At 37.8% G+C, this 22,402-nt stretch overlaps 2 protein-coding genes and 1 long non-coding RNA gene across 6 annotated transcripts in view; 1 reads left to right on the plus strand and 2 right to left on the minus strand.

Annotated features, from left to right (window-relative positions):
* Positions 1 to 959: 959 nt before the first annotated feature.
* Positions 960 to 4,908, minus strand: LOC130429046 (uncharacterized). Its single transcript, XR_008907529.1, has 4 exons — positions 4,796 to 4,908; positions 3,856 to 3,914; positions 1,480 to 1,594; positions 960 to 1,395 (listed from the first exon to the last, which is right to left on the minus strand). It is a non-coding gene; the product is annotated as an uncharacterized LOC130429046 (long non-coding RNA).
* masp1 (MBL associated serine protease 1) lies at positions 4,782 to 18,247 on the plus strand. 2 transcript variants are annotated; one of them, XM_056757403.1, is made up of 12 exons: positions 4,782 to 4,939; positions 5,266 to 5,488; positions 9,720 to 9,897; positions 11,393 to 11,524; positions 12,412 to 12,608; positions 13,165 to 13,312; positions 13,402 to 13,520; positions 13,630 to 13,708; positions 15,106 to 15,225; positions 15,312 to 15,383; positions 16,199 to 16,270; positions 16,388 to 18,247. In XM_056757403.1, the coding sequence occupies exons 1-12, from the start codon at positions 4,926 to 4,928 to the stop codon at positions 17,257 to 17,259; spliced, it is 2,226 nt and encodes a 741-aa protein (XP_056613381.1). In that variant the 5' UTR covers positions 4,782 to 4,925; the 3' UTR covers positions 17,260 to 18,247. The 2 variants fall into 2 exon arrangements, with proteins under 2 accessions (XP_056613381.1, XP_056613382.1); XM_056757404.1 differs by lacking the exons at positions 15,106 to 15,225; positions 15,312 to 15,383; positions 16,199 to 16,270; positions 16,388 to 18,247 and adding an exon at positions 13,805 to 14,073.
* Positions 18,248 to 19,318: 1,071 nt separating this feature from the next.
* ostn (osteocrin) overlaps positions 19,319 to 22,402 on the minus strand; it is a 31,530-nt gene continuing 28,446 nt past the window's right edge. For 2 of the 3 annotated variants that reach the window (XM_056757253.1, XM_056757252.1), the window contains exons 2-5: positions 21,893 to 21,991; positions 20,875 to 21,095; positions 19,933 to 20,046; positions 19,319 to 19,783 (exon numbers count right to left, since the gene is read on the minus strand). In XM_056757253.1, the coding sequence (XP_056613231.1) occupies positions 19,965 to 20,046; positions 20,875 to 21,095; positions 21,893 to 21,991 (402 nt within the window). In that variant the 3' untranslated portion in view covers positions 19,319 to 19,783; positions 19,933 to 19,964. Of the gene's footprint in view, positions 19,784 to 19,932; positions 20,047 to 20,874; positions 21,096 to 21,892; positions 21,992 to 22,142; positions 22,196 to 22,402 lie in introns of those variants that run through there. The other variant, XM_056757254.1, reaches the window with a different exon arrangement.

A 22,402-nucleotide genomic window follows, 5' to 3' on the forward strand; every position in this document is an offset into this window, starting at 1 on the left:
GTCTGCGTTCTTCTCCACCATTAGCAGCTCTCAGGGGGGCATTGGCCCTCAGGGTGTGTGTGCTGATGGCATATCAGAATAATGGCAACTCTCCCTTAAAAAGTATTATCTCTCTCTCTCTCTCTCAAGTGTGAATGTAAACCTTAAAGTCAGTTCTTTTCACAATGTTCATCTTCACTTTCTTATGTATCATAAAAGCAAAACATACATTTCATAGTAAAGGTAAGAGAGAAGCGAAAGGTGCTTGTGTGCATTTTGTTGGAGGGACGTTTGACAGAAATGCAATATAATATACATAACTGTCTTCAGAAGTGATTAAAGACCTTACAGAATGAAGCGTTGTGTTTTTATGAGCTATTTCTATCTTCATACACCGCAGGTCCCCTTGCATGGAATTCACCATGTTGTTTCTACGGTAGCCCTAAACGGCCAAACTGCTCTACATAGCCCTGTTTCGACAATACGTTATCTCATTTGGCAAAGAAGCAGAAAATGTGACATCTTAGTCCTGTGAGAGCCTGCGTAGTGCTTTGAAAGGGAGGGGTGGAGTCAGGCGATGGCTGCAATTTGTAACCTAACCACTAGATGCCGCTAAATTTCATGCACTGAACCTTTAAAGACTGTCCTAAAATTTTTCAAATTTGAGCCATCATGATTTAGCATGATATTAGACCATATCATTTATTTTCTATAGTCTTTAAAATGAGTATTTTTGTTTCCTAATAGTTAAAAGAATTGAAATGCTGTTGCAACATTTTAAACATCTGTCCAACTATGGTGTTTCCCCGTCTTATCAAGAATCTTGGAAAAGAAGTGAAATGAAGCACGTCCATTAGCTTTATTTACATATCATTTGCATATCCATTATCACAGCTGACTTAAACTGCATTGTGGGTAATAGACAGAAGCAGCGCAACGCTGGAGATCCTCATTTTCGCACAGTGTGTGTTCAACTGATAAAGAGGAAAGCAATAGCATTTGTTGTGTGCAAAACCGATTTGTTAAACAAAAATTGAGATGATTTTGGGGGGTTTCGCAGAAATAATGACTTTCCTATTCGCAGTAATGTCCTCTCCGGGAAATAATTACTTTAGGAAATGACTGACGTAGACGGTGGAACCCCTCTCTGACATACATTAACACACTCACCATTTAACTCAGAAACTAAAACACACAGTTAATATGAACTTTAAATGCCTTTGTGGAATACCTGAACTAAAAATGGCACAGAATGCACATCCCTCCGCATCAACACACACAAACACAAAGCCAATCAAAGTCAACTGCCTTATCCAGGATCTGTCTGAAGATGATTGTCTCTGATGCCTACAGGGACGATTGCTGAAAAGCATTATGGGTGTAGATAGAGATCAGGCAGGACGTCCATGACTTTATCTAAAGGTGCACAGAGGTGAAATAATCAGATATTCTTTGTCAAACTTATCATGATCAACTTCCTCTACGCATGCTGTGTTTTACCTCAAACATCAGGCAGTGTTCTTGTCCTTGACAGAATTAAAGCATCTTGCAGAGGGGCTGGAGAGGATAAGAGGTGAATATTTTCCACCGGTGCACACTAAAATTCACAAGAGACCTTTTAAAATAAACACAAAAAATAAAGACAATGAGGAACAGGATGCAGTCCATTCTGCTGGATTCTGTTAACATGCAACTTTTATATGAACGAACTAATGCGGCAATTATCGAATTAATGTTTCAATGCAATCAAACCAATGAATGAATAAATGGAAAGATTCACAAAATAAAACCCACACATTTTTAACAGCAAAGACAAGCATTGGGGGATGCCATGTTCCCCTCAAGGCTAACAATGATGAGAAGAAGTCTGGAAGACAAATGAGGGAACGAGGAAAAAGGTGGGAGTGGGGGATCCTCCGCTCAGTCTCCATTGTTGTGCTGTCTGTGTGAAGGAGGCTATTACCCTGACAAAGGACACAAAGTCCTCTAATACAGGCATTGAAACAGACAATGCAGAGACCACTGCAAGGTGCCCGCTGATAGAACAGTTCTTTAACCCTGACGCCTCCCACACAGACACGCAATCAAAACACGAAAAAACAAACATAGCACAGACATGTGCACATCCGTTAACTACAACAAGAACACATAGACATGTTCTAACAATCATACGCTTATTTCATATATCAATTTACGTTTTATCATGTGACAAGCGTACAAACTTCTTATTTGAATTGCTTTAAAAACGATAATGATTTTATGCCAACCGTTGTTTTTAGCGTTTTAAAGCAACTGCGGCTACAGTGTCGCCAAAAACCTGAAGAAAGTTATTCAAAAGCCCACCGTTTTCATGTTCAGTGGGCAAAGCAAAAAAAAAGTTTACTCAGTCGATTAGAAAAGAATATACCTGTTTTTCTCACTCGCCGAGGCACGTACACACACCCAGATCCTGAAATATCACCTGACTGGCAGTATTGGACAGGCCTAAATATGTGACTAATATCTGATTCATTTCACAAAGTCAGCCATGTGGAATATTGAGCAGAACTGTTTACTCTCTCCATCTCTCTGTCTTTTTCTCTCTTTGTGCGTGTGTGTTGGCTTGATGTGGATTCATTTATCTTCCATGTATTGATTAAGTATTAAGTTTAGGAGAAAAACAGTGTTGGTTTAATATGTGGTGAAAGAGATTAAAGATCTCTAGACCGGTGCACACACAGCTCATTAAAAGCTATTTAATATAAGCACTGTAATAAGTATAATTATCTTACTATAATAATAATAATAGCCTACTAAGAAATGTACACATTGTGTGAGGACAATGTTTGGACAACATCAAAAAAGTGAATTGCACAATGGTAGCAAGTGTCAATGAAGGAAAGGCTCCTGTACAGAATAGGCACCTAAAACACACCAACGAAAGCTTACAAATATTAGCATTTCAACAAGATGCTAGTTACATCCCACTTTTAAATAGCCTGCATGGCTTGCCTGACTCTGTGAAAGCATACTAGCTTGAAGAATAGGGCAACTCTCTTGAAAAACCAATCATAGCAAATATTCATCAACCATACCAATAAGTGAGTGTCTTATTGATACATTTTCTTATAAACATTTTTGCACAGTTCATACTATATAACTTAGTCATTATTTAATGTGAATATACAATACTTTGTGAAGTGTGTGTTAGTCCGGTGGGAGTACACAGAAGGTTGTAAAACTTCAAAGACTAATGCCAGAAAACGTGGCACGTAAAAACACACAAAGTCTCATACTGTTATCACTGCATGATGTTTTTATAATCTCTCGATCCTTCAAAATTTTTATAACGTTGTGACACATAATATTAATGGCGCAGTGCTTACATTGCTTTACCTGATAAGCAGATGTAACCTAATAAAAAACCCGCATTAAGCAAGCTGTCACATAATAAGCTTGAAGAATTCTCTGCAGGAGCATGCGAAGATGTATTTATCATTTGGTGGCGAACAGCAAGGAGACAAGAAAGTGACCTTGGCTCCTTCTGACTGAGTTAAAGGGTGGTCGGCAACCCCCTCTAGAGGTCAAAAGGCAAATAACACTACCCAATTCTACTAACAGTCTCCCTTCTACCACAACTCAAGACATGATACAATGGTTTTAATAATGGAGAATTTCAATCTCAGTATTTAGCAATATTTGTACAACCATGACCTGAGACCAGACGACCCCATGTTCTAACTTTACCAATAGCCTTGAGGTTTCACCATAGGTGGTGCTTTCATAATGGTCATGTTTCTATGTCAGGTTGTGTTTCTATAACCTTTGCTCTTTTGCATTTTCCTTATCTTTCTCACAAACCATTTTTCTTTAATTCACACAGAGCTCATTTCCCACCTGTCGACTGTGGCACTGTCGGTCAAACTCTCCAATTAGCACTCGCTCCCTGTGTCACACTGAGAGAGAAAACAGTGGGATATGGATCTTTCTGAAATTAAAGAACTTTTGAGGAACACATCAATCAGCCCACAGAGATCATCTATTACAGACATGAACAGGTGTGACCTTAAACAAGAACAACCACTTTTAAGAGTGTTTTAAAAACTAGGACATAATCATTACACCAATGACCTACTTACAGTTCTTTGTCTATGTTATTGTCATTGTATTTTTGTGTGATGCCTTATGCAGTGTTGTGTATTGTTTTATGCATTCAAGACTAATGGCAGAGCAAACATCACAGAGGTTGGAAAGTTTTAAAAATACGCAAAGCACGAAAAATATCATAAAAATACCTCATTTAATCAAAATACTTGCTCACACAGCAGGGCTATTTACACAGCTACACAAGACTAGGAATTAAATAAAGAGCAAACAAAAAAATTGCATAAATATGCACCTAAAATATGCTCTCTTCCTCACACATATACATTGGCGAAAATGCAATCTGTGTATGTCATTTAGCAGGCTACCCAACTTTTTATTTGTGCATTTCCTGTAGCAGTGGTAAGAGCATTGCGTTAAGATCGCAAGGTTGTGGGTTCGATCCCAGGGGATTGCAAATACATGTAAAATGTATAGGATAAAGCAATGTAAGTCGCTTTGGATGAAAGCATCTGTCAAATGCATAAATGTAAATGCATTTATTTGTGCATGTGTCGTATTTATTTACCGTGGAAGTATTTAAATCCACGTACATGAAATTGGTGATGTTTACTCTTTATATATAAATGGCATCGTCAAAGTAGCATTCACCTGTTGTTTATTATATTGAAATTCTGCTTTAACTTCTGTTGTGGACAGACCATAAACTGCGTGGGAAAACAAAAACTCTTACCCCGCCCCGACACTCTCTCACACAGACCGTGGGGGAGACCGCTTTCTGAGAACAGTTACGATGTGATGTGTGTAGGAAACCAAACATCTTTTGAAGAGAAAACAACATCGTTTCGCCTGACAGAGAAGTCATGAAGCTCACGCGGTAAGAACTTTAACTTTGTTGAAACTTTCTGCTTCTTCATTAAACCAGAGATAGCACTACTAATCGTGAACTTTCTATAGTAAGTCACATTTCAACTTAGGCCTATTTATCGAAAAGACAGTTTTTTGTTTACAATTTACAAAACGAATGATTGAGGATAAACGATAGTTTATTTGGTGAGCTGGGATTTGTCTTCTCGCTTTTTGCTTGCAGGGATTTATTCCCCTAAATTAAACGCTATGAAAAATGTCAAACAGGCACACCTTGCTTAAGCTTGTGGTTTAACCATTAAAATGGCCAATTAAATATAAAATCTCTGTACGCAGTGTTGTTGTGATCTTGGCCCAGTTCGTGTGGCCCCTGTGGACAAGAGTCATCCACCTCACGGAAATGTACGGGAGCATCCAGTCACCGAACTTTCCCGAGTCGTATCCGAAAGAGACCGATCTTCAGTGGAATATAACTGTGCCCGACGGATATCAAATACGACTTTATTTTATGCACTTTGACATAGAGCCCTCGTACCTATGTGAGTACGACTACGTTAGGGTAAGTAATCATGAATGTTTTAAATTTCCAAACACTTTTCTTGCCCCCCAAAAATGTAAATAATAAAATGACTATAGTCATTGTAAAGGAATAGAAATACATAAAAATGCGTCATCGTTTAGTCACCCTGTTGTCATTTTAAACCTGTGTGATTTTCTTTCTTCTACAAAGCACACAAGAAGATATTTTGAAAAATGTTGGTAACCAAAAAACTTTGATCCCTTTTGTGATATATTGTGTGGACACAAAACCAATGCAACTCGATGGGGACTTTTCTGTTACCAACATTTTTCAAAATATCTTCTTTTGTGTTTAATAGAAGAAAAAGTAACACAGGCTTGTATGACAAGAGGGTGTGTAAATAATAACAGAATTTTCATTTTAATTCTGAACTTTTCCTTTAAGAAGACTCAAAAACTCTGGTGGTATGGTATATTGATAATACGGTATGCCGCCCAAAGAACTGAAAAAGCAATAGAAACCATAGAGAAATTATCTTTCTATTGGGTTTAATGGTTTTAATGGGAACTGTATAGTCCTCTGTGGGTCTCTGATACTCTATATGTTGTGTGCTGTTGGGACGTTATCTGGCGTATGAGAACCCAAAAGAACACCACTAAATCCCATTAATAATGAGAATAATAGCGGACCAAGGTTTGTAACCAACAGCTCATGGTTCATTGCGGTATAATGGAAACCAATAGAAATGGGGAAGGATATTCATGCTTCATGTCATTTCCAAGTCCAAAGATACAATCGGTACACTTCTGATTAGTGTTTTTAAAGTGTAAATTATATTATATTTTAACCTTTTTGTATTAATTTTCGAAAGCTGTTATCATCATCATAAAGAGCTGTCGAATCTGTGCCGACAGCCTTTTGTAGCTTTGCTTACAAGCATCCCATTGCCAGTCTCCGAGTGCTATTGTAGATAGTAAAAGGGGCCTGCGAGTGTTTGACACACAGGTCTCCCAGATGCCCTGGTACCCTGATGGAGTTAAAAGCATTTTCTTCCCAAGAACCAATGTACTGCCCACACCAAAGGGGGGCATATTCATATTTAAATACCCTCAGCGGGTGCCACAGCAACCTGCTATGGTAACAAGCTTTGGCGTAAGACCATGAGCTTCTGCCAGACACAAAAGGCAAAGACTCGCATGATGACAGTCCCAACACACAAATATATATGCCTACAGGGAATCAAATATAGACTTCTCTTTGTGTTGTGTAAGACACTGCTATTTAAAAAGAATGAGACTATAGTGGACACAGACACGTTTTTTTTGTGTGTGTAAATGCACAGTTTGTATTCTTTGTAAGACAATCGTAGGATATTTTCAAATGTGTTATTGTGTTTCATAGTGCTCAGGAATGAATTGCCTCTGGTGGGTAATCATGAGTTACACACCGTTCATTGACACGGGTAAAGTAAACACGCAAGCTGGGAGCCAGATAAGAGACATGTTTGTGTGTGTGTGTGTATTTGTGGAAGCACGATGAAGTCTTGGCTGTTTTATCAGTCTGAAATGTTTTGATGTGTGGCTGTGCGTTTGATGGATGGCTTGGCGGTGTGCCGCGTCTAATTCCACTTATGTGCATGCCAGTTTCTGTGCAGGTATTTTCTTAAATTGAGGATTGGCAGTGCTCTTCCTGTGTAATTTGTGTAATTACATTCAGAGCTTGAGAATTTGGGAGTGTTCGTATTAAATTATGTTTCTGTCTGTGACTTTTTATATCAGTTCATTCAAGCATACATTTTAGAAATTGCTGAAATGTCAGTCGTCTGGTTGGGTAATGTGTGTTTTGTAAAAATCTGGACTGTTAAAGGGATCGATCCACTGACCTATATAAATGGCTGGATTGCGCCTAGAACGCTATATCAATATAAGAGGTGAAGCCACCGGATGGCGCAGCCATATTGGTAGGCCCAACTGACAGAGAGCACCATAGACTTACAGTCAATTTGACAATCTAAAAGAACCTGTTTTCTGTGTATTTGGCGCACAATACGTTTTTAGTTCACATGTGTGTTAAATAATTGTTACTTAAGGGTCCGGATTCACAAAACATTCAATACCAAGCACATGTACTCCTACTATTAATGACACACCAATACCAATGACAGATACCTCACGTGACATACATAGAGCCCTATGATGAATTTGCTGGACAACACGGAATGGCACGAAATCTGGCAAATGTATTATTTCCTAACAAAAAAATTGCGCTGAACTCATTGTGCTTGTGAAGCTTTCAGAGCCAGCGTTGAGGACACAAACACATAAACAAACACCATTTGCGGTGATCCGTCAAAATAAAAGTCTGGATAATTTGAACAAACGTTCTTTGCGGCGTCCCGTCAAATAAGAGTCCGGTTGACTTGAACAAGTTATAATACACTCACATTTGACCACACCACCCCCCTTGAATTTTTTATAATTCAACCACAGAGTATTTTGTTTACTTTAGGAAACTGAAGTAAATGTGCTAGTAAAATTGCGCTACTTATCATAAAAAAATCAAATTGAATTTAAAAATATTACTTACATTTAAGTAGACCTAAATGTAAAGAAAATGTACCAGTAAGATACTGGTTTATTAATATAATTGTAGATTATACAGGTATCGGTTATAGGTATCGGTACTCATACTCGGTCTTAATAAAATGGTATCGGTGCATCCCTAATTGTTAAGAAGAAAATATTATTCTTAATTGCCATGTTTTCTGTTCAATTCTAATTTTAGAAAAAAGTAAGTCATGTTATGTACCCCAGAAAAAAAAAGAAGAATTCAAATACAAAAGTTGCGTTAATGTCATCTTAATGTCAACCTCATGGTTGTCTTAAATCTCAAAAGGTAAAATGTTTAATACTTGTATTTGGTTGTTCAGAATCATAATTTTGACGTTAACTTCCACTTAAGGAATATTTATTTTGATATAGGCTAATAATAAGGTCTAGTTTACTTTAGCTTTCATTATTTTAGTGCTTTTTACATTATTCTGGGACAAAGTGACTTGAAACGGAAAGGATCACAAGTCTTATGCCGTAGTAACATACAAAAAGTTTATTTATAATTTATATTATAATAAGCATCTTTTTTAACGCTTGCTAACATATTAGCTAACATGCAGTAAATGACGTTTAACACATCACATGCTAATATGTAAAGGCTACATAAGAATGCGATGTTCATGTTACACACATTAAGTTTATTGTATAGATAAACATATACAGTTACCACACGAGCAAGCAAGTTTTCTTTTCTAACGTATTCTCACAACAAAAATTAAGATGTTCTCAAGAAAATATTTGATGTTAGAAATGTTTGAGAAAGTTCTTACAAACTTATTATAATTTATCTTATGAAAGTTCTTATATTTTGTCTTAGGAACATTTTTGTGAATCCGGCCCTGATTTTTTCCCCAATGTTTATGTTTATTTTGGGCAAAATAGCGAAGTGTATAAATCAATGTCTAGAAGGAGTGTATCGCACACTGTTGTAAAGGAAATGTATAAATGTTTAGAAATAAAGCTTCATGACTTAAAGAACAGTCTGTATTTCTTTGGATTTGAGAATAAGCATATTTGTCATATGGTGAGGTGTTTTGTTAGTCCGCTGATCTGATATGTGCGCTACTGTAATGAAAATGAATGTAACTCACTTTATATCTAATAAGATGGGAAAATTCCCAACTTTAAATAATTAACCATTTAAATGCTTAAGACATTTGGGTTGTAAGAATGTACAATGACACTTTAGATATAGAAACGGGGACTGGTGTTTTGTCATTAATATGTACATACACATTGCATACCAATACGACAGTGCTGTAGCTTCATTGTAAAGACGTCATGAGCAATCCAGTCAGTTATATAGATCAGTGGACAGATCACACAATAATGAAAATAAAGTTCACATGTCTCTGTCCAAAAAAAAGCAAATAGTGACCATGGTCAGGAACAAGACGTACCATTAAAGTAACGTAGTAAATGTAACACATGCACTATCATTTTATGAATTTGTGTAAGAACAAACATTTTGCACAAACACCTCATACTCTGTGCCACTGAAGAATAAATTGAACGGTTGTGCGAAGTCCTAATGTACATTTATCTACTAAGTATTGATTTCTCTGTACAGTATTGTGATAAGTGTCTGGACACTTGTGTGTACTTTGAGTCATTTTTTTATTTATGTATTGTTGTGTGTTTTGTACTTGTTCACACAGTTGTACTCGGAAAGCGAGGAGCTGGCTGTGTTTTGTGGTAGGAGGAACACAGACACAGAACAGGTGCCCGCTGATGATGTCATCACGTCCCCCAGGAGCGTGCTCAGTGTGGCATTCCGTTCAGACTTCTCCAATGAGGAGCGCTACTTGGGGTTCGAAGCGCACTACAGTGCAGTTGGTAAGTGGGGAGTGTAAGAAAAAAAAACATATTTGTGACCCTGGACCAGAAAACCGGTCATAAGGGTCAATTTTTTAATTGAGACGTATATATCACTTGAAATCCGTAAGCTTTCCATTGATGTATGGTTTATTGGTATAGAGAGACAACTAGAAAACCTGGAATTTGTGGGTGCAAAAAACAATATATTGATAAAATCGCCTTTAAATTTCTCCATCAGAGACGCTCTCTATTGACCAACCGCTGTATGGCCGTGTGGAGAGTAGATGGAATTTCGGCTTTCGAGTTAAATGCCTTACATAGATACTAAACTTGAGTGGGTCATTCCCAAAGAGCGGGCAGCAGCGAGTGAAGTTTGTGGCCGTGTTTCCGTCCATTTTTGTCAGCAAATGTGCTGCATCCACTCACAAAAATAAAGTCTTAATATATTTATGGTAGGAAATTAAAAAAATATCTTCATAGAACTTGATTTTTACTTAATATCCTTAATGATTTTAGCATGAAAGAATAATAATCTTGATGATAATCTTGACCTATACAAAGTATTGTTGGCTATTGCTACAAATAAACCTGTGCTACGCATGAACGGTTTGGTGGTCCGGGGTCACATATGTCTACAAACCACAGGAGGGGTTTGTAGTAACTATTGAAGTGTTGACACGGGTCTTTATATTGCTAACTAATAGGAATTAATTGTTAAAGCAAGTCAATATGTGTGCCTTTTTTTCTTGAAGGAATAGTTCATAAATAACATTTTCTTAATTTATTTCAGTCCAAGCCTGCAGAAAAAACATGCATCATTTCCATTTAGCGACTTAATAGGTTTTCTAACTCTAGTAAGGTTTTATTACTGTATGTCAACCTGTGAAGTCATTCCATAAGTTACCTAAGCAAACCTAAATTAATCTTCGGCGGCCTCATTTATAAAACGTGCGTACGCACAAATTTTAATCGTAAAGTGTGCGCAAAAATCAACGGCAACGTTCACATTAATAAAAACTTTTTTTTTACGTGGAAAAGTGCTTAGCGCCTCCTCAGGGTCTGAGCAGACGTACCAACTTTTGCTTGTCAGAGCGCTGTAGGTTTTGGAAATATAAGTCGTTCTTGCCGCTCATAAAGGATTTGGACATTGATAAGTGCTCTTTCATATATCAATGACATTATTAACACGTCATTAAAATGCGTGGATCTGAAATTTCACAATCATTTGCAATTTCTAGACTTCACATCTGACACATCAGAGAGGCGTACGCGCCTTTTTTGAGCGTACAATCGTTCCATGAATCACACTTTGAGAAAATATCGTAAAATCAAATTATAGGGCGGTTTCTACGCAACATTCTATAAATGAGGCCCCCGCTGTGCTAATTGTGCCTTTGGCGCAGGTGTGACTTTGTGGCATTTGATGTTGCGTGACGTCAAACCTCAGATGTTCCTTTAAGCATTGTTCTTTTTAGCTAAATATAATCTGTCAAACCCTTTATTCTTTCGGCAGATGTTGATGAGTGCAGAGACAGAAATGATGAAGATCTCGTCTGTGATCATTTCTGTCACAACTACATCGGTGGCTTCTACTGCTCCTGCCGCTATGGATACCTGCTTCATTCTGATAACAGGACATGCAAAGGTAGGGTTTTGAAATACCTGAAATGACGCCCTGACAGCTGTCAAAACTGTTACCTGTTGCAGTCCACCTCAACAAAAGCACTTGACCCGACGACCTATATCTAAGTGTTGCCAAATGTGTCATTGTGTAAGCAATATTTATGTGGTTAGATAAGAAAAATAATATAAGCGGCTAAAATCGGAAGAATGTTGATAACTCGGTTAAGTTCCTGTCACTAGAAATGTCATTTGTATGTGTGACATGTACAACAATGCGTCCACATTTATGTTCTTGGCAACCTCGTGGCAGACCAAGTGCTCTTGGCTCTTAACTGCATTCTTCACATATATAAATCTTCTGGATTATCTGGGATTAGTGGCCAGAATTTATAATTATAAAGCCGTATATTAGAAGCAATCCTGAAGCAGGTTCATTTGAGTCTTCATTGTACGAGTTAAATGAAGTAATTACAACATATTTAAGTAAGCTTGGCTTGGACATTGTTCAAACTGTTAACTTTATCTTGATTTATGTTCCTGCAAAGGGTTGCTGTTATAGTTATGTATGTAAGTGAGTGTATGCTGGAGTGTTTCCAGGTCTGTTTCATGTCCAGCCTTTGCCCTCCGCCCATCTGATTGTAGCCGAGCGCTGAACGCCAAATATTTACATTTCAGCAGTCGGTTAGATGTGGATAAACTGGGGCACTTCGAACACACCATTAGAGCCGTAGCAAGAAGCTTACATGCATTTCTATACACGCATGATATTCTCATAACTGAAAGATTTTAAACATAAGATTTAGAGTCAAGCAACAAAGTGTCTTTGTTCTGTCATCCCTGTTCATGTTTGTTCTTCATAGATTCATTTGAACACCGAATGATATTAAAGGATATGTGTTTGTGTTGCAGTCGAGTGTAATGAAAGCGTGTTTACGGAGCGGTCCGGAGAGATCACCAGCGCAGATTTCCCTAAACCGTACCCCAAAAGTTCAGAGTGCGTGTACCGCATTGAGCTAGAGGAGGGCTTTCAAATTGCTCTGGAGTTTGATGACACCTTTGACATCGAAAGCCACCCTGAGGTCACCTGCCCCTATGACTCCATCAAAGTGAGAATTTTGAAACTTTTTACATATGTAGACATCTCAAATGTCCCCAAAGAGAAAATATGTCCGATATATCTGACTTGGGACAAATTTGTTCCCAAAGAATTGATATATAGACACACAGATAATTTGATATATTGTTTTTTTTGTTAAAGTGTCGCATAAAAAATGACTTAAAGCATAAAAAATGTAAAGCAAATTCATTAATATTCAAATTCATTGTTTTTATTTATTTTAAAAAGTACAGAAATTAAACAACAGCACTTGTCCGTATTACATTACTAAAATATACATTAAAACATACAAGTATATACACACTTTAACACATTAGACATTAACACACAAAGACATTAACACAAAAAGGGGATAAAAGACCCACAACTTTAATAGCAGTTTTAAACCCTGGGCAAAAAGCTGAATTGTTGCCAAGTGTGCACAATTATTTTTCTCAATTGAAGTTTCCACTAAACACATCAACACACATACAACAGCAAGACATAGTCAGATGACAGAGTAAAATATACATTAAATAAATACTATATTCATATTCTATCCAAAGATTCAGGCTGGAGACAAGGAGTTTGGCCCGTTTTGTGGTGACCGATCACCAGGAAAGATCCTGACAGGAAATAACACGGTCAACATTCTGTTTCACAGTGACAACTCAGGGGAGAATATAGGCTGGAAAGTCACATATACCTCCACAGGTCAGCAGATTAGGGAAACTGATGGTACATCATACTATTGTGTGTAAAGTGCAGTAGAGAATAGAGGCGCTAAATGTTGTTGTTTTCAGGTTCTGAATGTCCTCCTCGTACATCACCGCTTAATGGTCAGCTAGAGCCTCTGCAGTCCAATTACATATTCAAAGACCACATTACAGTGACCTGTGACCCTGGATACTCAATCAGACAGGTCAGGCAAAGGTTATCACTCACTTTTGATAGTAATGGCCGTCTAATACAAGCTTACTTATTGGTGTTTTCACCCACATCTGTCTCACAACACCCGTCGTCTGTCACAGGGTGAGAAAGAATTTGAGCATTATCAGATTGACTGCCAGAAAGATGGAACATGGAGCAGCGAAATCCCACTGTGTGAAGGTAAGTCTTACTATAACAGCAAGCACTCTTTTTTTTCCTACGGTCTCTCACTCGTCATTTCTCTCTTTTCTTCTACTTATTTGTTGCTGGCACCAGAGAAGGAATCTGAAAGGAGTCGTCGTTCCCTTCCAAGTATTTTAACAAATCAGATTCTGAGTTAAACCGTACGGAAATGGCCGGTAGCCAAACACTGTCTACATCAAATTTCAAACCATAATGCATTGCAGTATTTGATGCAGTTTTATCTAACCTGTGTTCATGGGTCTGTTACTGCACAGCATTGGTTTTGTATCATTCTTAATACGCATGATGTTTTGATTTAAAGAGTAGTTCACCCAAAAATAAAAATCTGTTTTAATTGTTCATCCTCATGTCGTTAAAAACATGTATATGACTTTTGTGGAACACTGACAAATGGATAAGGGGGTTTGTGTCCATACTCTCGAAGTCGCTGAGGGCAGATTCTTCAAAATATCTTTTTCTGTAAAGACGAATGAATTTTTTTTTAAGTCAACTGACTCAAGATGAAATATACTTTTGAGTGAAATATATGAATTCGATGAAGATTGACAAGGATGAAGTTTCATATTTCAGTTTTAGTTAGATTGCTTGTGTTTATAAGGAAACATTTTGAGCCTAGTTCTGGACTAAACAGGATTTGTGATATGGTATGAATACGTTTAAGTCTATCCAACATTACAGTTAACTCTTAACTAATAAAAATCTATGATTTCAATAAAACGTGTTGATTATTTACTCAAAAGTATTTAAATGACTACAACACAATTTTAAGTTATTGTCTCCCTCTACTGGTCGAAAATGTAACGACACGACTTCTGAGTTCCAGCAAACCAGTGTGCAGATTGCAGAATATTAAATATCTTATCTTAATTTGATGAGAAAGCAAAATGCGCTTAGATTTCAAGACAGCACAGAACGGCTTTATCTGTTGGAAGTGAACACCTCGTTTGGAAGATGGACACTGAAAGCTTGGTATGATTTACATTTTGATTGGTTCATCATCTCAGATTCCACCTGTCAAAAATCATCTTGCAATAACTGTGGCATGACCTAGTGCAACATCCACCAATCATATTTCACAATTTATAAATGCTCTTTTATATTTGTTCATTGTACTGTTCCTCTCATTCTATTTGAATAACCTCTTCCATCTAATTCCTCAAACAAATAATGTCTTAATTTTATTCTGTATGACTTCATTTTAATTCTTAATTTATAATACTTTTATACTTTCAGAGTTATTTTTTCACTATTATTAAAAATGTACATTTTAAAAACTCATTCAAATTATTTATGAAAGTCTATATTCAGATATTAATGTAAAGAATTACACATGTCTTACTCTCACCTCTTCTCTCTCTCTCCCTCTTCTTTAGTGGTCGACTGTGGTCCTGTAGATTTAGTTTTGGGCTTTGTGTTTTTCGAGAACTCTGGAAACAGCACTCTGTTTGGATCAAGAATTAAGTACAGCTGTAAAGACTCTCCCCAGATCAACAGTAAGTTTTTCAACAATGTCAGCCATTTATTTGACTGGAGCCGTATTGAGAATCTCACATTGAGAATTTTATCCTCGGTTTTACAGACACTTACATCTGTCATCAGAGCGGACTGTGGGTGAGTCAAGACAGGACATCACTGCCCACCTGTTCACCAGGTAAGGTGTGTTACAGAAATTAAGTCACCTATATTTAAACCTTCTAGTCTATATAGTCTTGTTGCATAAAAATGATTTTCTTTATAGCGTTTTACTATATCAACTGAATTTTTTATATGGGGTGAATAGTTCACTCCATTATATACATTTTGTCATAATTTTCTCACTCTCCAGTTGTTACAAACCTGTACAAATTTCCTTGTTGTGCTGAACACAAATGAACATATTTAAATGAAAGTTTGTGACTTTTGTACAACCATGGGAGTCAATGGTGACCCGAAACGGCTTAAACTTTTCCTTTAATCCAAAAACGACACGTTTGTCCTCAATTATTCAACCTCATGTTCCAAACCTGTAAGCATTTCTTTCTTCATTGGAACGCACACGGATTCATTTAAATGTTGATGCTTTTATCATACATTGGAGGTGGATGGGGACTGGAGCCCAGTCACAAACATCCCAATCTGTGTTGCATAAAAATTTGAGTTCAGAACAACATTAGTACGAATAAGTGATCAAATATTTTAGGGTTAACTATCTCTTCCAATACATAGGGGCATTTTCTTGGACAGGGATCAAGGCTAGTCCTAGACTAAAAATAAAGTTAGAGCTAAACTGAAAAAAACCTGTACTGACATATCTTAAAATACATCAGTGTCATCGTTTTGTCTTTAAAATGACATAAGTAATGCTTATTTGTAAGACAGGTTTTAAAAATGTCTTAAATGTCCAGGCTTAGACCTTAGTCCCTGTTCGGGAAAATGCCCCATAGAGTTTAGAATGAACCAAAGTATAATGTATTATGTTTACTGTAGGTGATTATGAAAGTATCTCAAGTGCAAATCCTGAACTTCAGCTTCCCACTCCACTAGCCAGCACTCCACTTGGTAAGCCATAAACTTAATTTGTTATCAAATCTTTTGAGTGGAGTTGAATTGTGTTTGAATCCAGAATCTGTTTTGTGCATCTGCATTGATTAAATTGCCCTTGCTTGTACTTTTAAGTATGTGGCGAACAGGCACAGCTCTTCCCAGCACATCAGAAGCGAATTGTCGGTGGGAGAACAGCATCTCCCGGACTCTTCCCCTGGCAGGTTCTTCTCTCAGTAGAAGATGCTTCACGTGTGCCGGTGGATCGCTGGTTTGGCAGCGGAGCCCTCCTCAACCCATCCTGGGTACTCACGGCCGCCCACGTACTGCGTTCCCACCGCCGTGACCTTTCCGTCGTCCCCGTCGCTCCTGAACACATCCGTGCCCACTTGGGCCTGACGGATGTTCGGGAAAAGCACTCAGCCACCAATCGTTCTGTAGAGAAGGTCATCCTTCATCCACAGTTCAACCCTCAAAATTATAATAATGACATTGCTCTTGTGAAACTCAGCCAGGAGGTGGCACTGTCGGAGCTTGTGCGACCTGTTTGTCTTCCAGGGCCTGGCGCAAAAGGTAATGCCGTGATGCCTCTGCCCAACACACTGGGTGTGGTCGCCGGTTGGGGCATCAACACAGCTAACGCTTCGGCATCCACCAGCGGTCTGTCCTCGGATTCGGTCTCAGAGCTGCTTCAGTACGTGAAACTCCCCGTTGTGCCGCAGGATGAATGTGAAGCTAGTTATGCTTCACGCTCTGTTAACTATAACATCACCAGCAATATGTTCTGCGCAGGATTTTATGAAGGCGGTCAGGACACCTGTTTAGGGGACAGCGGGGGGGCCTTCGTGATCCAGGACGCCCGCAGTGGAAGATGGGTGGCACAAGGACTTGTTTCTTGGGGTGGCCCGGAGGAGTGTGGCAGTCAGAGGGTGTATGGGGTGTACACACGGGTGGAAAACTACGTCCACTGGTTGCATACTGAGATGAACATAGATCGCTGGTGGTGAGGGAGTAGGAGGTACACTGGAGCTGGAATGTTCTACCTTAAAGGGATAGTTTGCCCAAAAATGAAACTGTCATCGTTTACTCGCCCTCTTGTCATTTTCAAACTGTGGACTTTCTTTTTTTCTGTAGAACGCAAAAGAAGATATTTTGAAAAATGGCGGTAACCGGTGGTACTCATAAACTTGCATTGGTTTTGTGGCTGTACAAGTCAATGGTTGCGGCCATTGTTCGCTTGCTAATGTTCCAATATTTAGTGTTCTTCAGAAGAAATAAAGTCATACAGGTTTGAAATGACAAGAGGGTGAGTAAATGATGACAGAATTATCACGTTTGGGTGAACTATCACTTTAATGTATTTTTTTCTTATTAGTCTCCTTTTTGTGCAATGTTTTTGTAATGGGCCTTTAGGCATCTAGTGCTAATTCCTCAATTTGATAAGACTCACACTTCTCAGGACTTTTCTTTATTTTATTTAATCATGTTTTTATCTACAGTTTTACTCTAGACTCAGTATTAGCACAAAGTCCACTAATTCTCTGATGGTATAGAGGGTATGATTTGCGCAGGCCGACTGAATCTACCAATCAAACTTATACATTATATTCAATGCAAGGCAAAGAGGTTTGTATTCGCTTCACTTGCGTGTGCTTATTATCTTCTGTCATCTAAAAAGTGGATTATCATGATTCGGTACTGGTTAAAAGGTTTAACCTATAATGACAGTGTTTTATTCAAACGATACTTAATAAGCAACAATCATATAGTGTATATTTCTGTTATATTCTAGTAACACAGGATCACAGTATAGATCATGTACTCCACTGAAAGACGTAGATTTCTGTTACACTACATAAAGGCTATTAGCAAACTTTCAAGTTGTAATATTATAATATGAATCTCACATTCTTATTATAAGCCAAAAAACATGTTTTATATTGTATTTGCACATATATGAATGTATTTCTAAGAAAATAAATATATTTCATTAAAGTCCCCCTGTGGTAAAAAGTTTTTAATGTTTTAAGAAAAAACATGTGCAAACGTATCATTTTAAACTAATGTAGAGTATTTCCTCCATAACACAGCAATTTAGCAAAGACAGATTAAAAAATGCTGTTTGAAACTGCCTCTGTTTATGACATCATTCATAACCTTGTAACCAATCACGTTAACAGATTTGAGCCATAGGTATGTAAGGATACATAGATTTGGAACTGAAATGATCGCTTTTGTTTTAATTCTACTGTAACATGAGCATGCACTGTTCACACATTAAATGAGGCATCTATATAAGATTGATGAACTTGTGCGATTGAATGGAAGCATGGACTAATTTGCATATTAATGTTTGTGTATACTAAAGAAAGTAATTCAAATCATTTTAAGGCATGAAGAATGAACACAATGAAGAGATGAGTTTTACGTGATAAAATACTCAAATGCACTGGGACTTTGATCTTGTTGAGCTTGTTGAATTATTATTTTAAGTATTTATGTTGATAGCTTCATCCTGACGGGCGGCTACATCACCCCTCTGATCTGTACGTAATCTACTAGCACAAAGCAGTCTACACTTTTTTGGCCGAATTTATAAAAATCACGTACATTAAAACTACACTGAAAATTGCAAGAATCATATTTTGATTTGTTGGTGACATGTATTATTATTGACAATTGATCATATTTCTTTATAGAGTGCCGCAGAGATGATGTGTTTTTGTTTGCAAACCCTTACAAAGCCAGTTAGCATTTTAGGACTTCCGGTTCCATTGCCCCAAAGTCTATGGGTGTTTTGAATTGGCTTTTGGTAAATCGTCTGAAAAAAGGCCTGTCGCTAACAAAACCTTAAAATATTTTCAGGTTATAATCCGTTTATGATTGTTTGAACTTTTGTTGTGTCTCAAAACCAACTACGTCCTTTGTCTATGGGAAAAATGCAAAGGCTTTGGGTGGAGGGAACCAGCGCTAACTTCCGTGTTAGCCTACAAAACACGTCATCTTTGCGGCCTTTATCGTGTTTGTAATGACACACACATTGGAAAATACATGCAAAACAAAAATGACAAATGTTTAACTAACTTTTTACAATCTTACAGTTCTTTTCCAACCAAAGAAAACTATTGAAACATTAAAGAAAGTTTCATTATTTTTATTGTCAAGGCTGAACTCAATTCGTTCGACCTCCAGTCAAAGTAAGAAAACAACATTACAGCAAGCGAGAGCCGGGACACTAGAGTAAATAATAATGACACGTGCAATTGAAAGCTACGAGCAGATTCTGCTCTGATTGGCTAACGGCTCTGATTACATCACAATGTATGCAGACCGGCCACTTCATATCAAAGAACATATGCGGCTGAAATGGAGAATAAGGACAAGAAATAGACAGCGTGTGGTCAGAGATCGAAGGTTAATCATTGAGGAAGATAACTTCAGAGGCGGCAAGGGTTGTAAAGGGAAGATTGTTCAATGGTTAGTGATGGCTGGTGTGCTTTATGCATATCTTCTACCAGTGACATCCCCCTTCTGTAAATATAAAACATCGATGTTCAGACAAACGTTTTACATCAACCATTTTCTTTCATATGTTTAGCTCAATTAAAAAAAGGACGTTCTGTAAATTTTAATCAAATGTATATTTTAGAATATACTAAGGATACGCCCATCTTACCAACCTGTTTGTCAGGGTGTGGTCAGAGGGCGGAGTCTATCCTCGGTTGTTGGGAAGACGGCCCACTCCGATCCGGTCGATTGGAACGCTAACTCGCCGTCGTGGCAACTCGGCTTTCCTGTTGCCACAAATTAAAAAAGATTGACTACATATGCAATAACTGGAAGATACACAACTTAGATTTTTCTGTATAATGAATAAAATCCAGTTACAGAATCCAACATTGACCTTTATTAAGTCTAAGGAAGAGTCACGTGGTGATGGTGCTGTTTCCTCAGCTTTCATGTGTTTATCAGAACCCGTGACGGATAGATTTTAGTGTCGAGATTTGATAATGCACGACACAGTGCTCATACTGTTGTTTTTGGCTTGTTTCCTGATCTTATCGAGTGCTAAAGATCATTTAGATAACAGCTGTGTCCGAGCCTCGGGCCATGCTGAGTGACACCGTGCGCTCCGTCCAGCAGGGGAGATCGAAATCATTCACGGAGATAAAATGAGAACCATTGACTGGAAGTCCGGTGCTCCAGTCATCACAGTTGGACTGTTCCCGCCCGTAAATCGGTATCAGGCGCTTGATATGTCCGACAAAACTGCAATCCACACCACTGTGACTCCACCCAGGTAATATAAGGCATTTTAACAGTGGGCTACAGACAAAACATTAATTTGCACTTTGTGAACTTAGAAACACACAAACTCGCACATGCACAGTTATCAAGCTGTGCGTGACACACTTCGGCCAATACAAACACTGTGTGTTTGAGCCAAATCATATCAAAGCCTACGGTTGGGTTCATCTTCAGTTCTGGATTATAGCAAATAACAAGTGTTTTAGATTTCTGAGAATTCCATCTTGACTGTTATTCTGAATTTTGAAGTCATATAGAATGAGAATGTCAAAATAACGCTCTCTCTCTATCTCTCTCTCTCTCTCTTTCTTTACCTCTGCTTGTTGCTCTTGGGATCCATGATGCTGATTGACAGCCGGTCAAGTGGCGTGTTGGATCCGGGGAAGCTGCGTTTTCTTTTGGTCTCAATGACATCGTTCTCCAGTCTGACCAGCTGGTCAAGCAGGTGCAGTTTTGCGTTCACGGCTCCTGAGGTCTTCTGCTCGGTTTGACCTCGCTGGACACGCCGGTCCTCCACAGCAGACGTTTCCACGTACTGTAGCAGAAAGAGGTGGAAATAGGTTTGAGTTCATGCTACATGTCTGGTCGTTTTCATGTATAGTATGAGAGAAAAATTACAATCTGTCCTAATTTGTCCCTCTCCTAAAAACTGTCCATAATAGAACATTAGATTAAACCTTCAGAGTTGGTTTTGAGGGGTAGGTAGGAGTTGGTCAAGGATTTGTTTTATAAAGCATTAGTCACAGTATCTTTTCTTTATACTCAGTATCACATTTAATTTAGTTTACACATCTTTACATTTCTGCATAGTGGAGAGAAAAATAAAGCCTAGAAAATACAATGTAAAATACTTTTTCTGCCTTATATTAAAGATACAGTTCATCCAAGATGAATTTTTTTATTTTTTATTTACTCTCATTATTAAACCCGTATTTGACTTTTTCTTCTTTGGAATACAATAGAAGATATTTTAAGATCATTTTAAGTCTATGGGGCTCAATGTCAACATTCTTCAAAATATCTTCTTTTGTGTTCATACAGGATTAAAATGAGAAGTAAATGATGAAAGAATTTTCATTTTTGGGTTAACTATTCCTTTAACAAAACAGTACAACTAAACTGCTATTCAATTCATTATTTTTAATCTGTTGAAATTTGGTAAAATTTAGAGAGTTCAAATAATTTGTAAAGTTTGTGTGTATATTGTGTTTCTAAGGGTAGCCTACAGTATTTGCGTCACCATCTGTCTGTCTCTCTCTCATAAGTCATATTTACACCCTATATGTATATCTATGTACTGTATACGTCTGTGCCCTTATAACCTGGACTCACCTCTGGTCTTTCCTGGGGTATGTGAAGACTTTCAGTACTGCAGTGGAACAAGGTCAATGTTAACAGACCCGAGAGCAGCACGCATCCACAACCCAACATCTACAATACAAGCAATATAATTACTCACATAATAAAGTTATACTTAATACACAAACAAATAAATACCTAAATATTTACAAAACATAAAATGCAAAAAAATGGCATAGGGCTTACATATAAAAAAAAACAAATCTGAATGTGTTTAACTTACTGTTTAAGACCACTCTTTTCAAAGCGTATTATCAAGTCCTTGTTTATTATCAGTTAAGCACATACACGCACATCAGCTTCAGCACCGTGTTGAGTTACTGTGATACAGGGTGGTGTTTATATTCATTCAGACTCCATCTGTGAAAATACACTCTGACTGGGCGGTCCGGCAGCCGTGAGAGTGTGAGAATGCTTTTAACACACACCCTCTACACAAACACATGAACTCAGCCAAAACACAAACTCTGACCTGCACCCCTA

The sequence above is a fragment of the Triplophysa dalaica genome, chromosome 9 (assembly GCF_015846415.1).
Source record: "Triplophysa dalaica isolate WHDGS20190420 chromosome 9, ASM1584641v1, whole genome shotgun sequence".
NCBI lineage: Eukaryota > Metazoa > Chordata > Actinopteri > Cypriniformes > Nemacheilidae > Triplophysa > Triplophysa dalaica.

Bases quoted from the DNA above. Each gene is read 5' to 3' on its own strand.
- masp1 (XM_056757403.1), top strand. The intron at 9,898-11,392 runs GTAAGTGGGGAG...TTCTTTCGGCAG, and splicing joins AGCGCACTACAGTGCAGTTG to ATGTTGATGAGTGCAGAGAC. The intron at 12,609-13,164 runs GTGAGAATTTTG...TTCTATCCAAAG, and splicing joins GCCCCTATGACTCCATCAAA to ATTCAGGCTGGAGACAAGGA.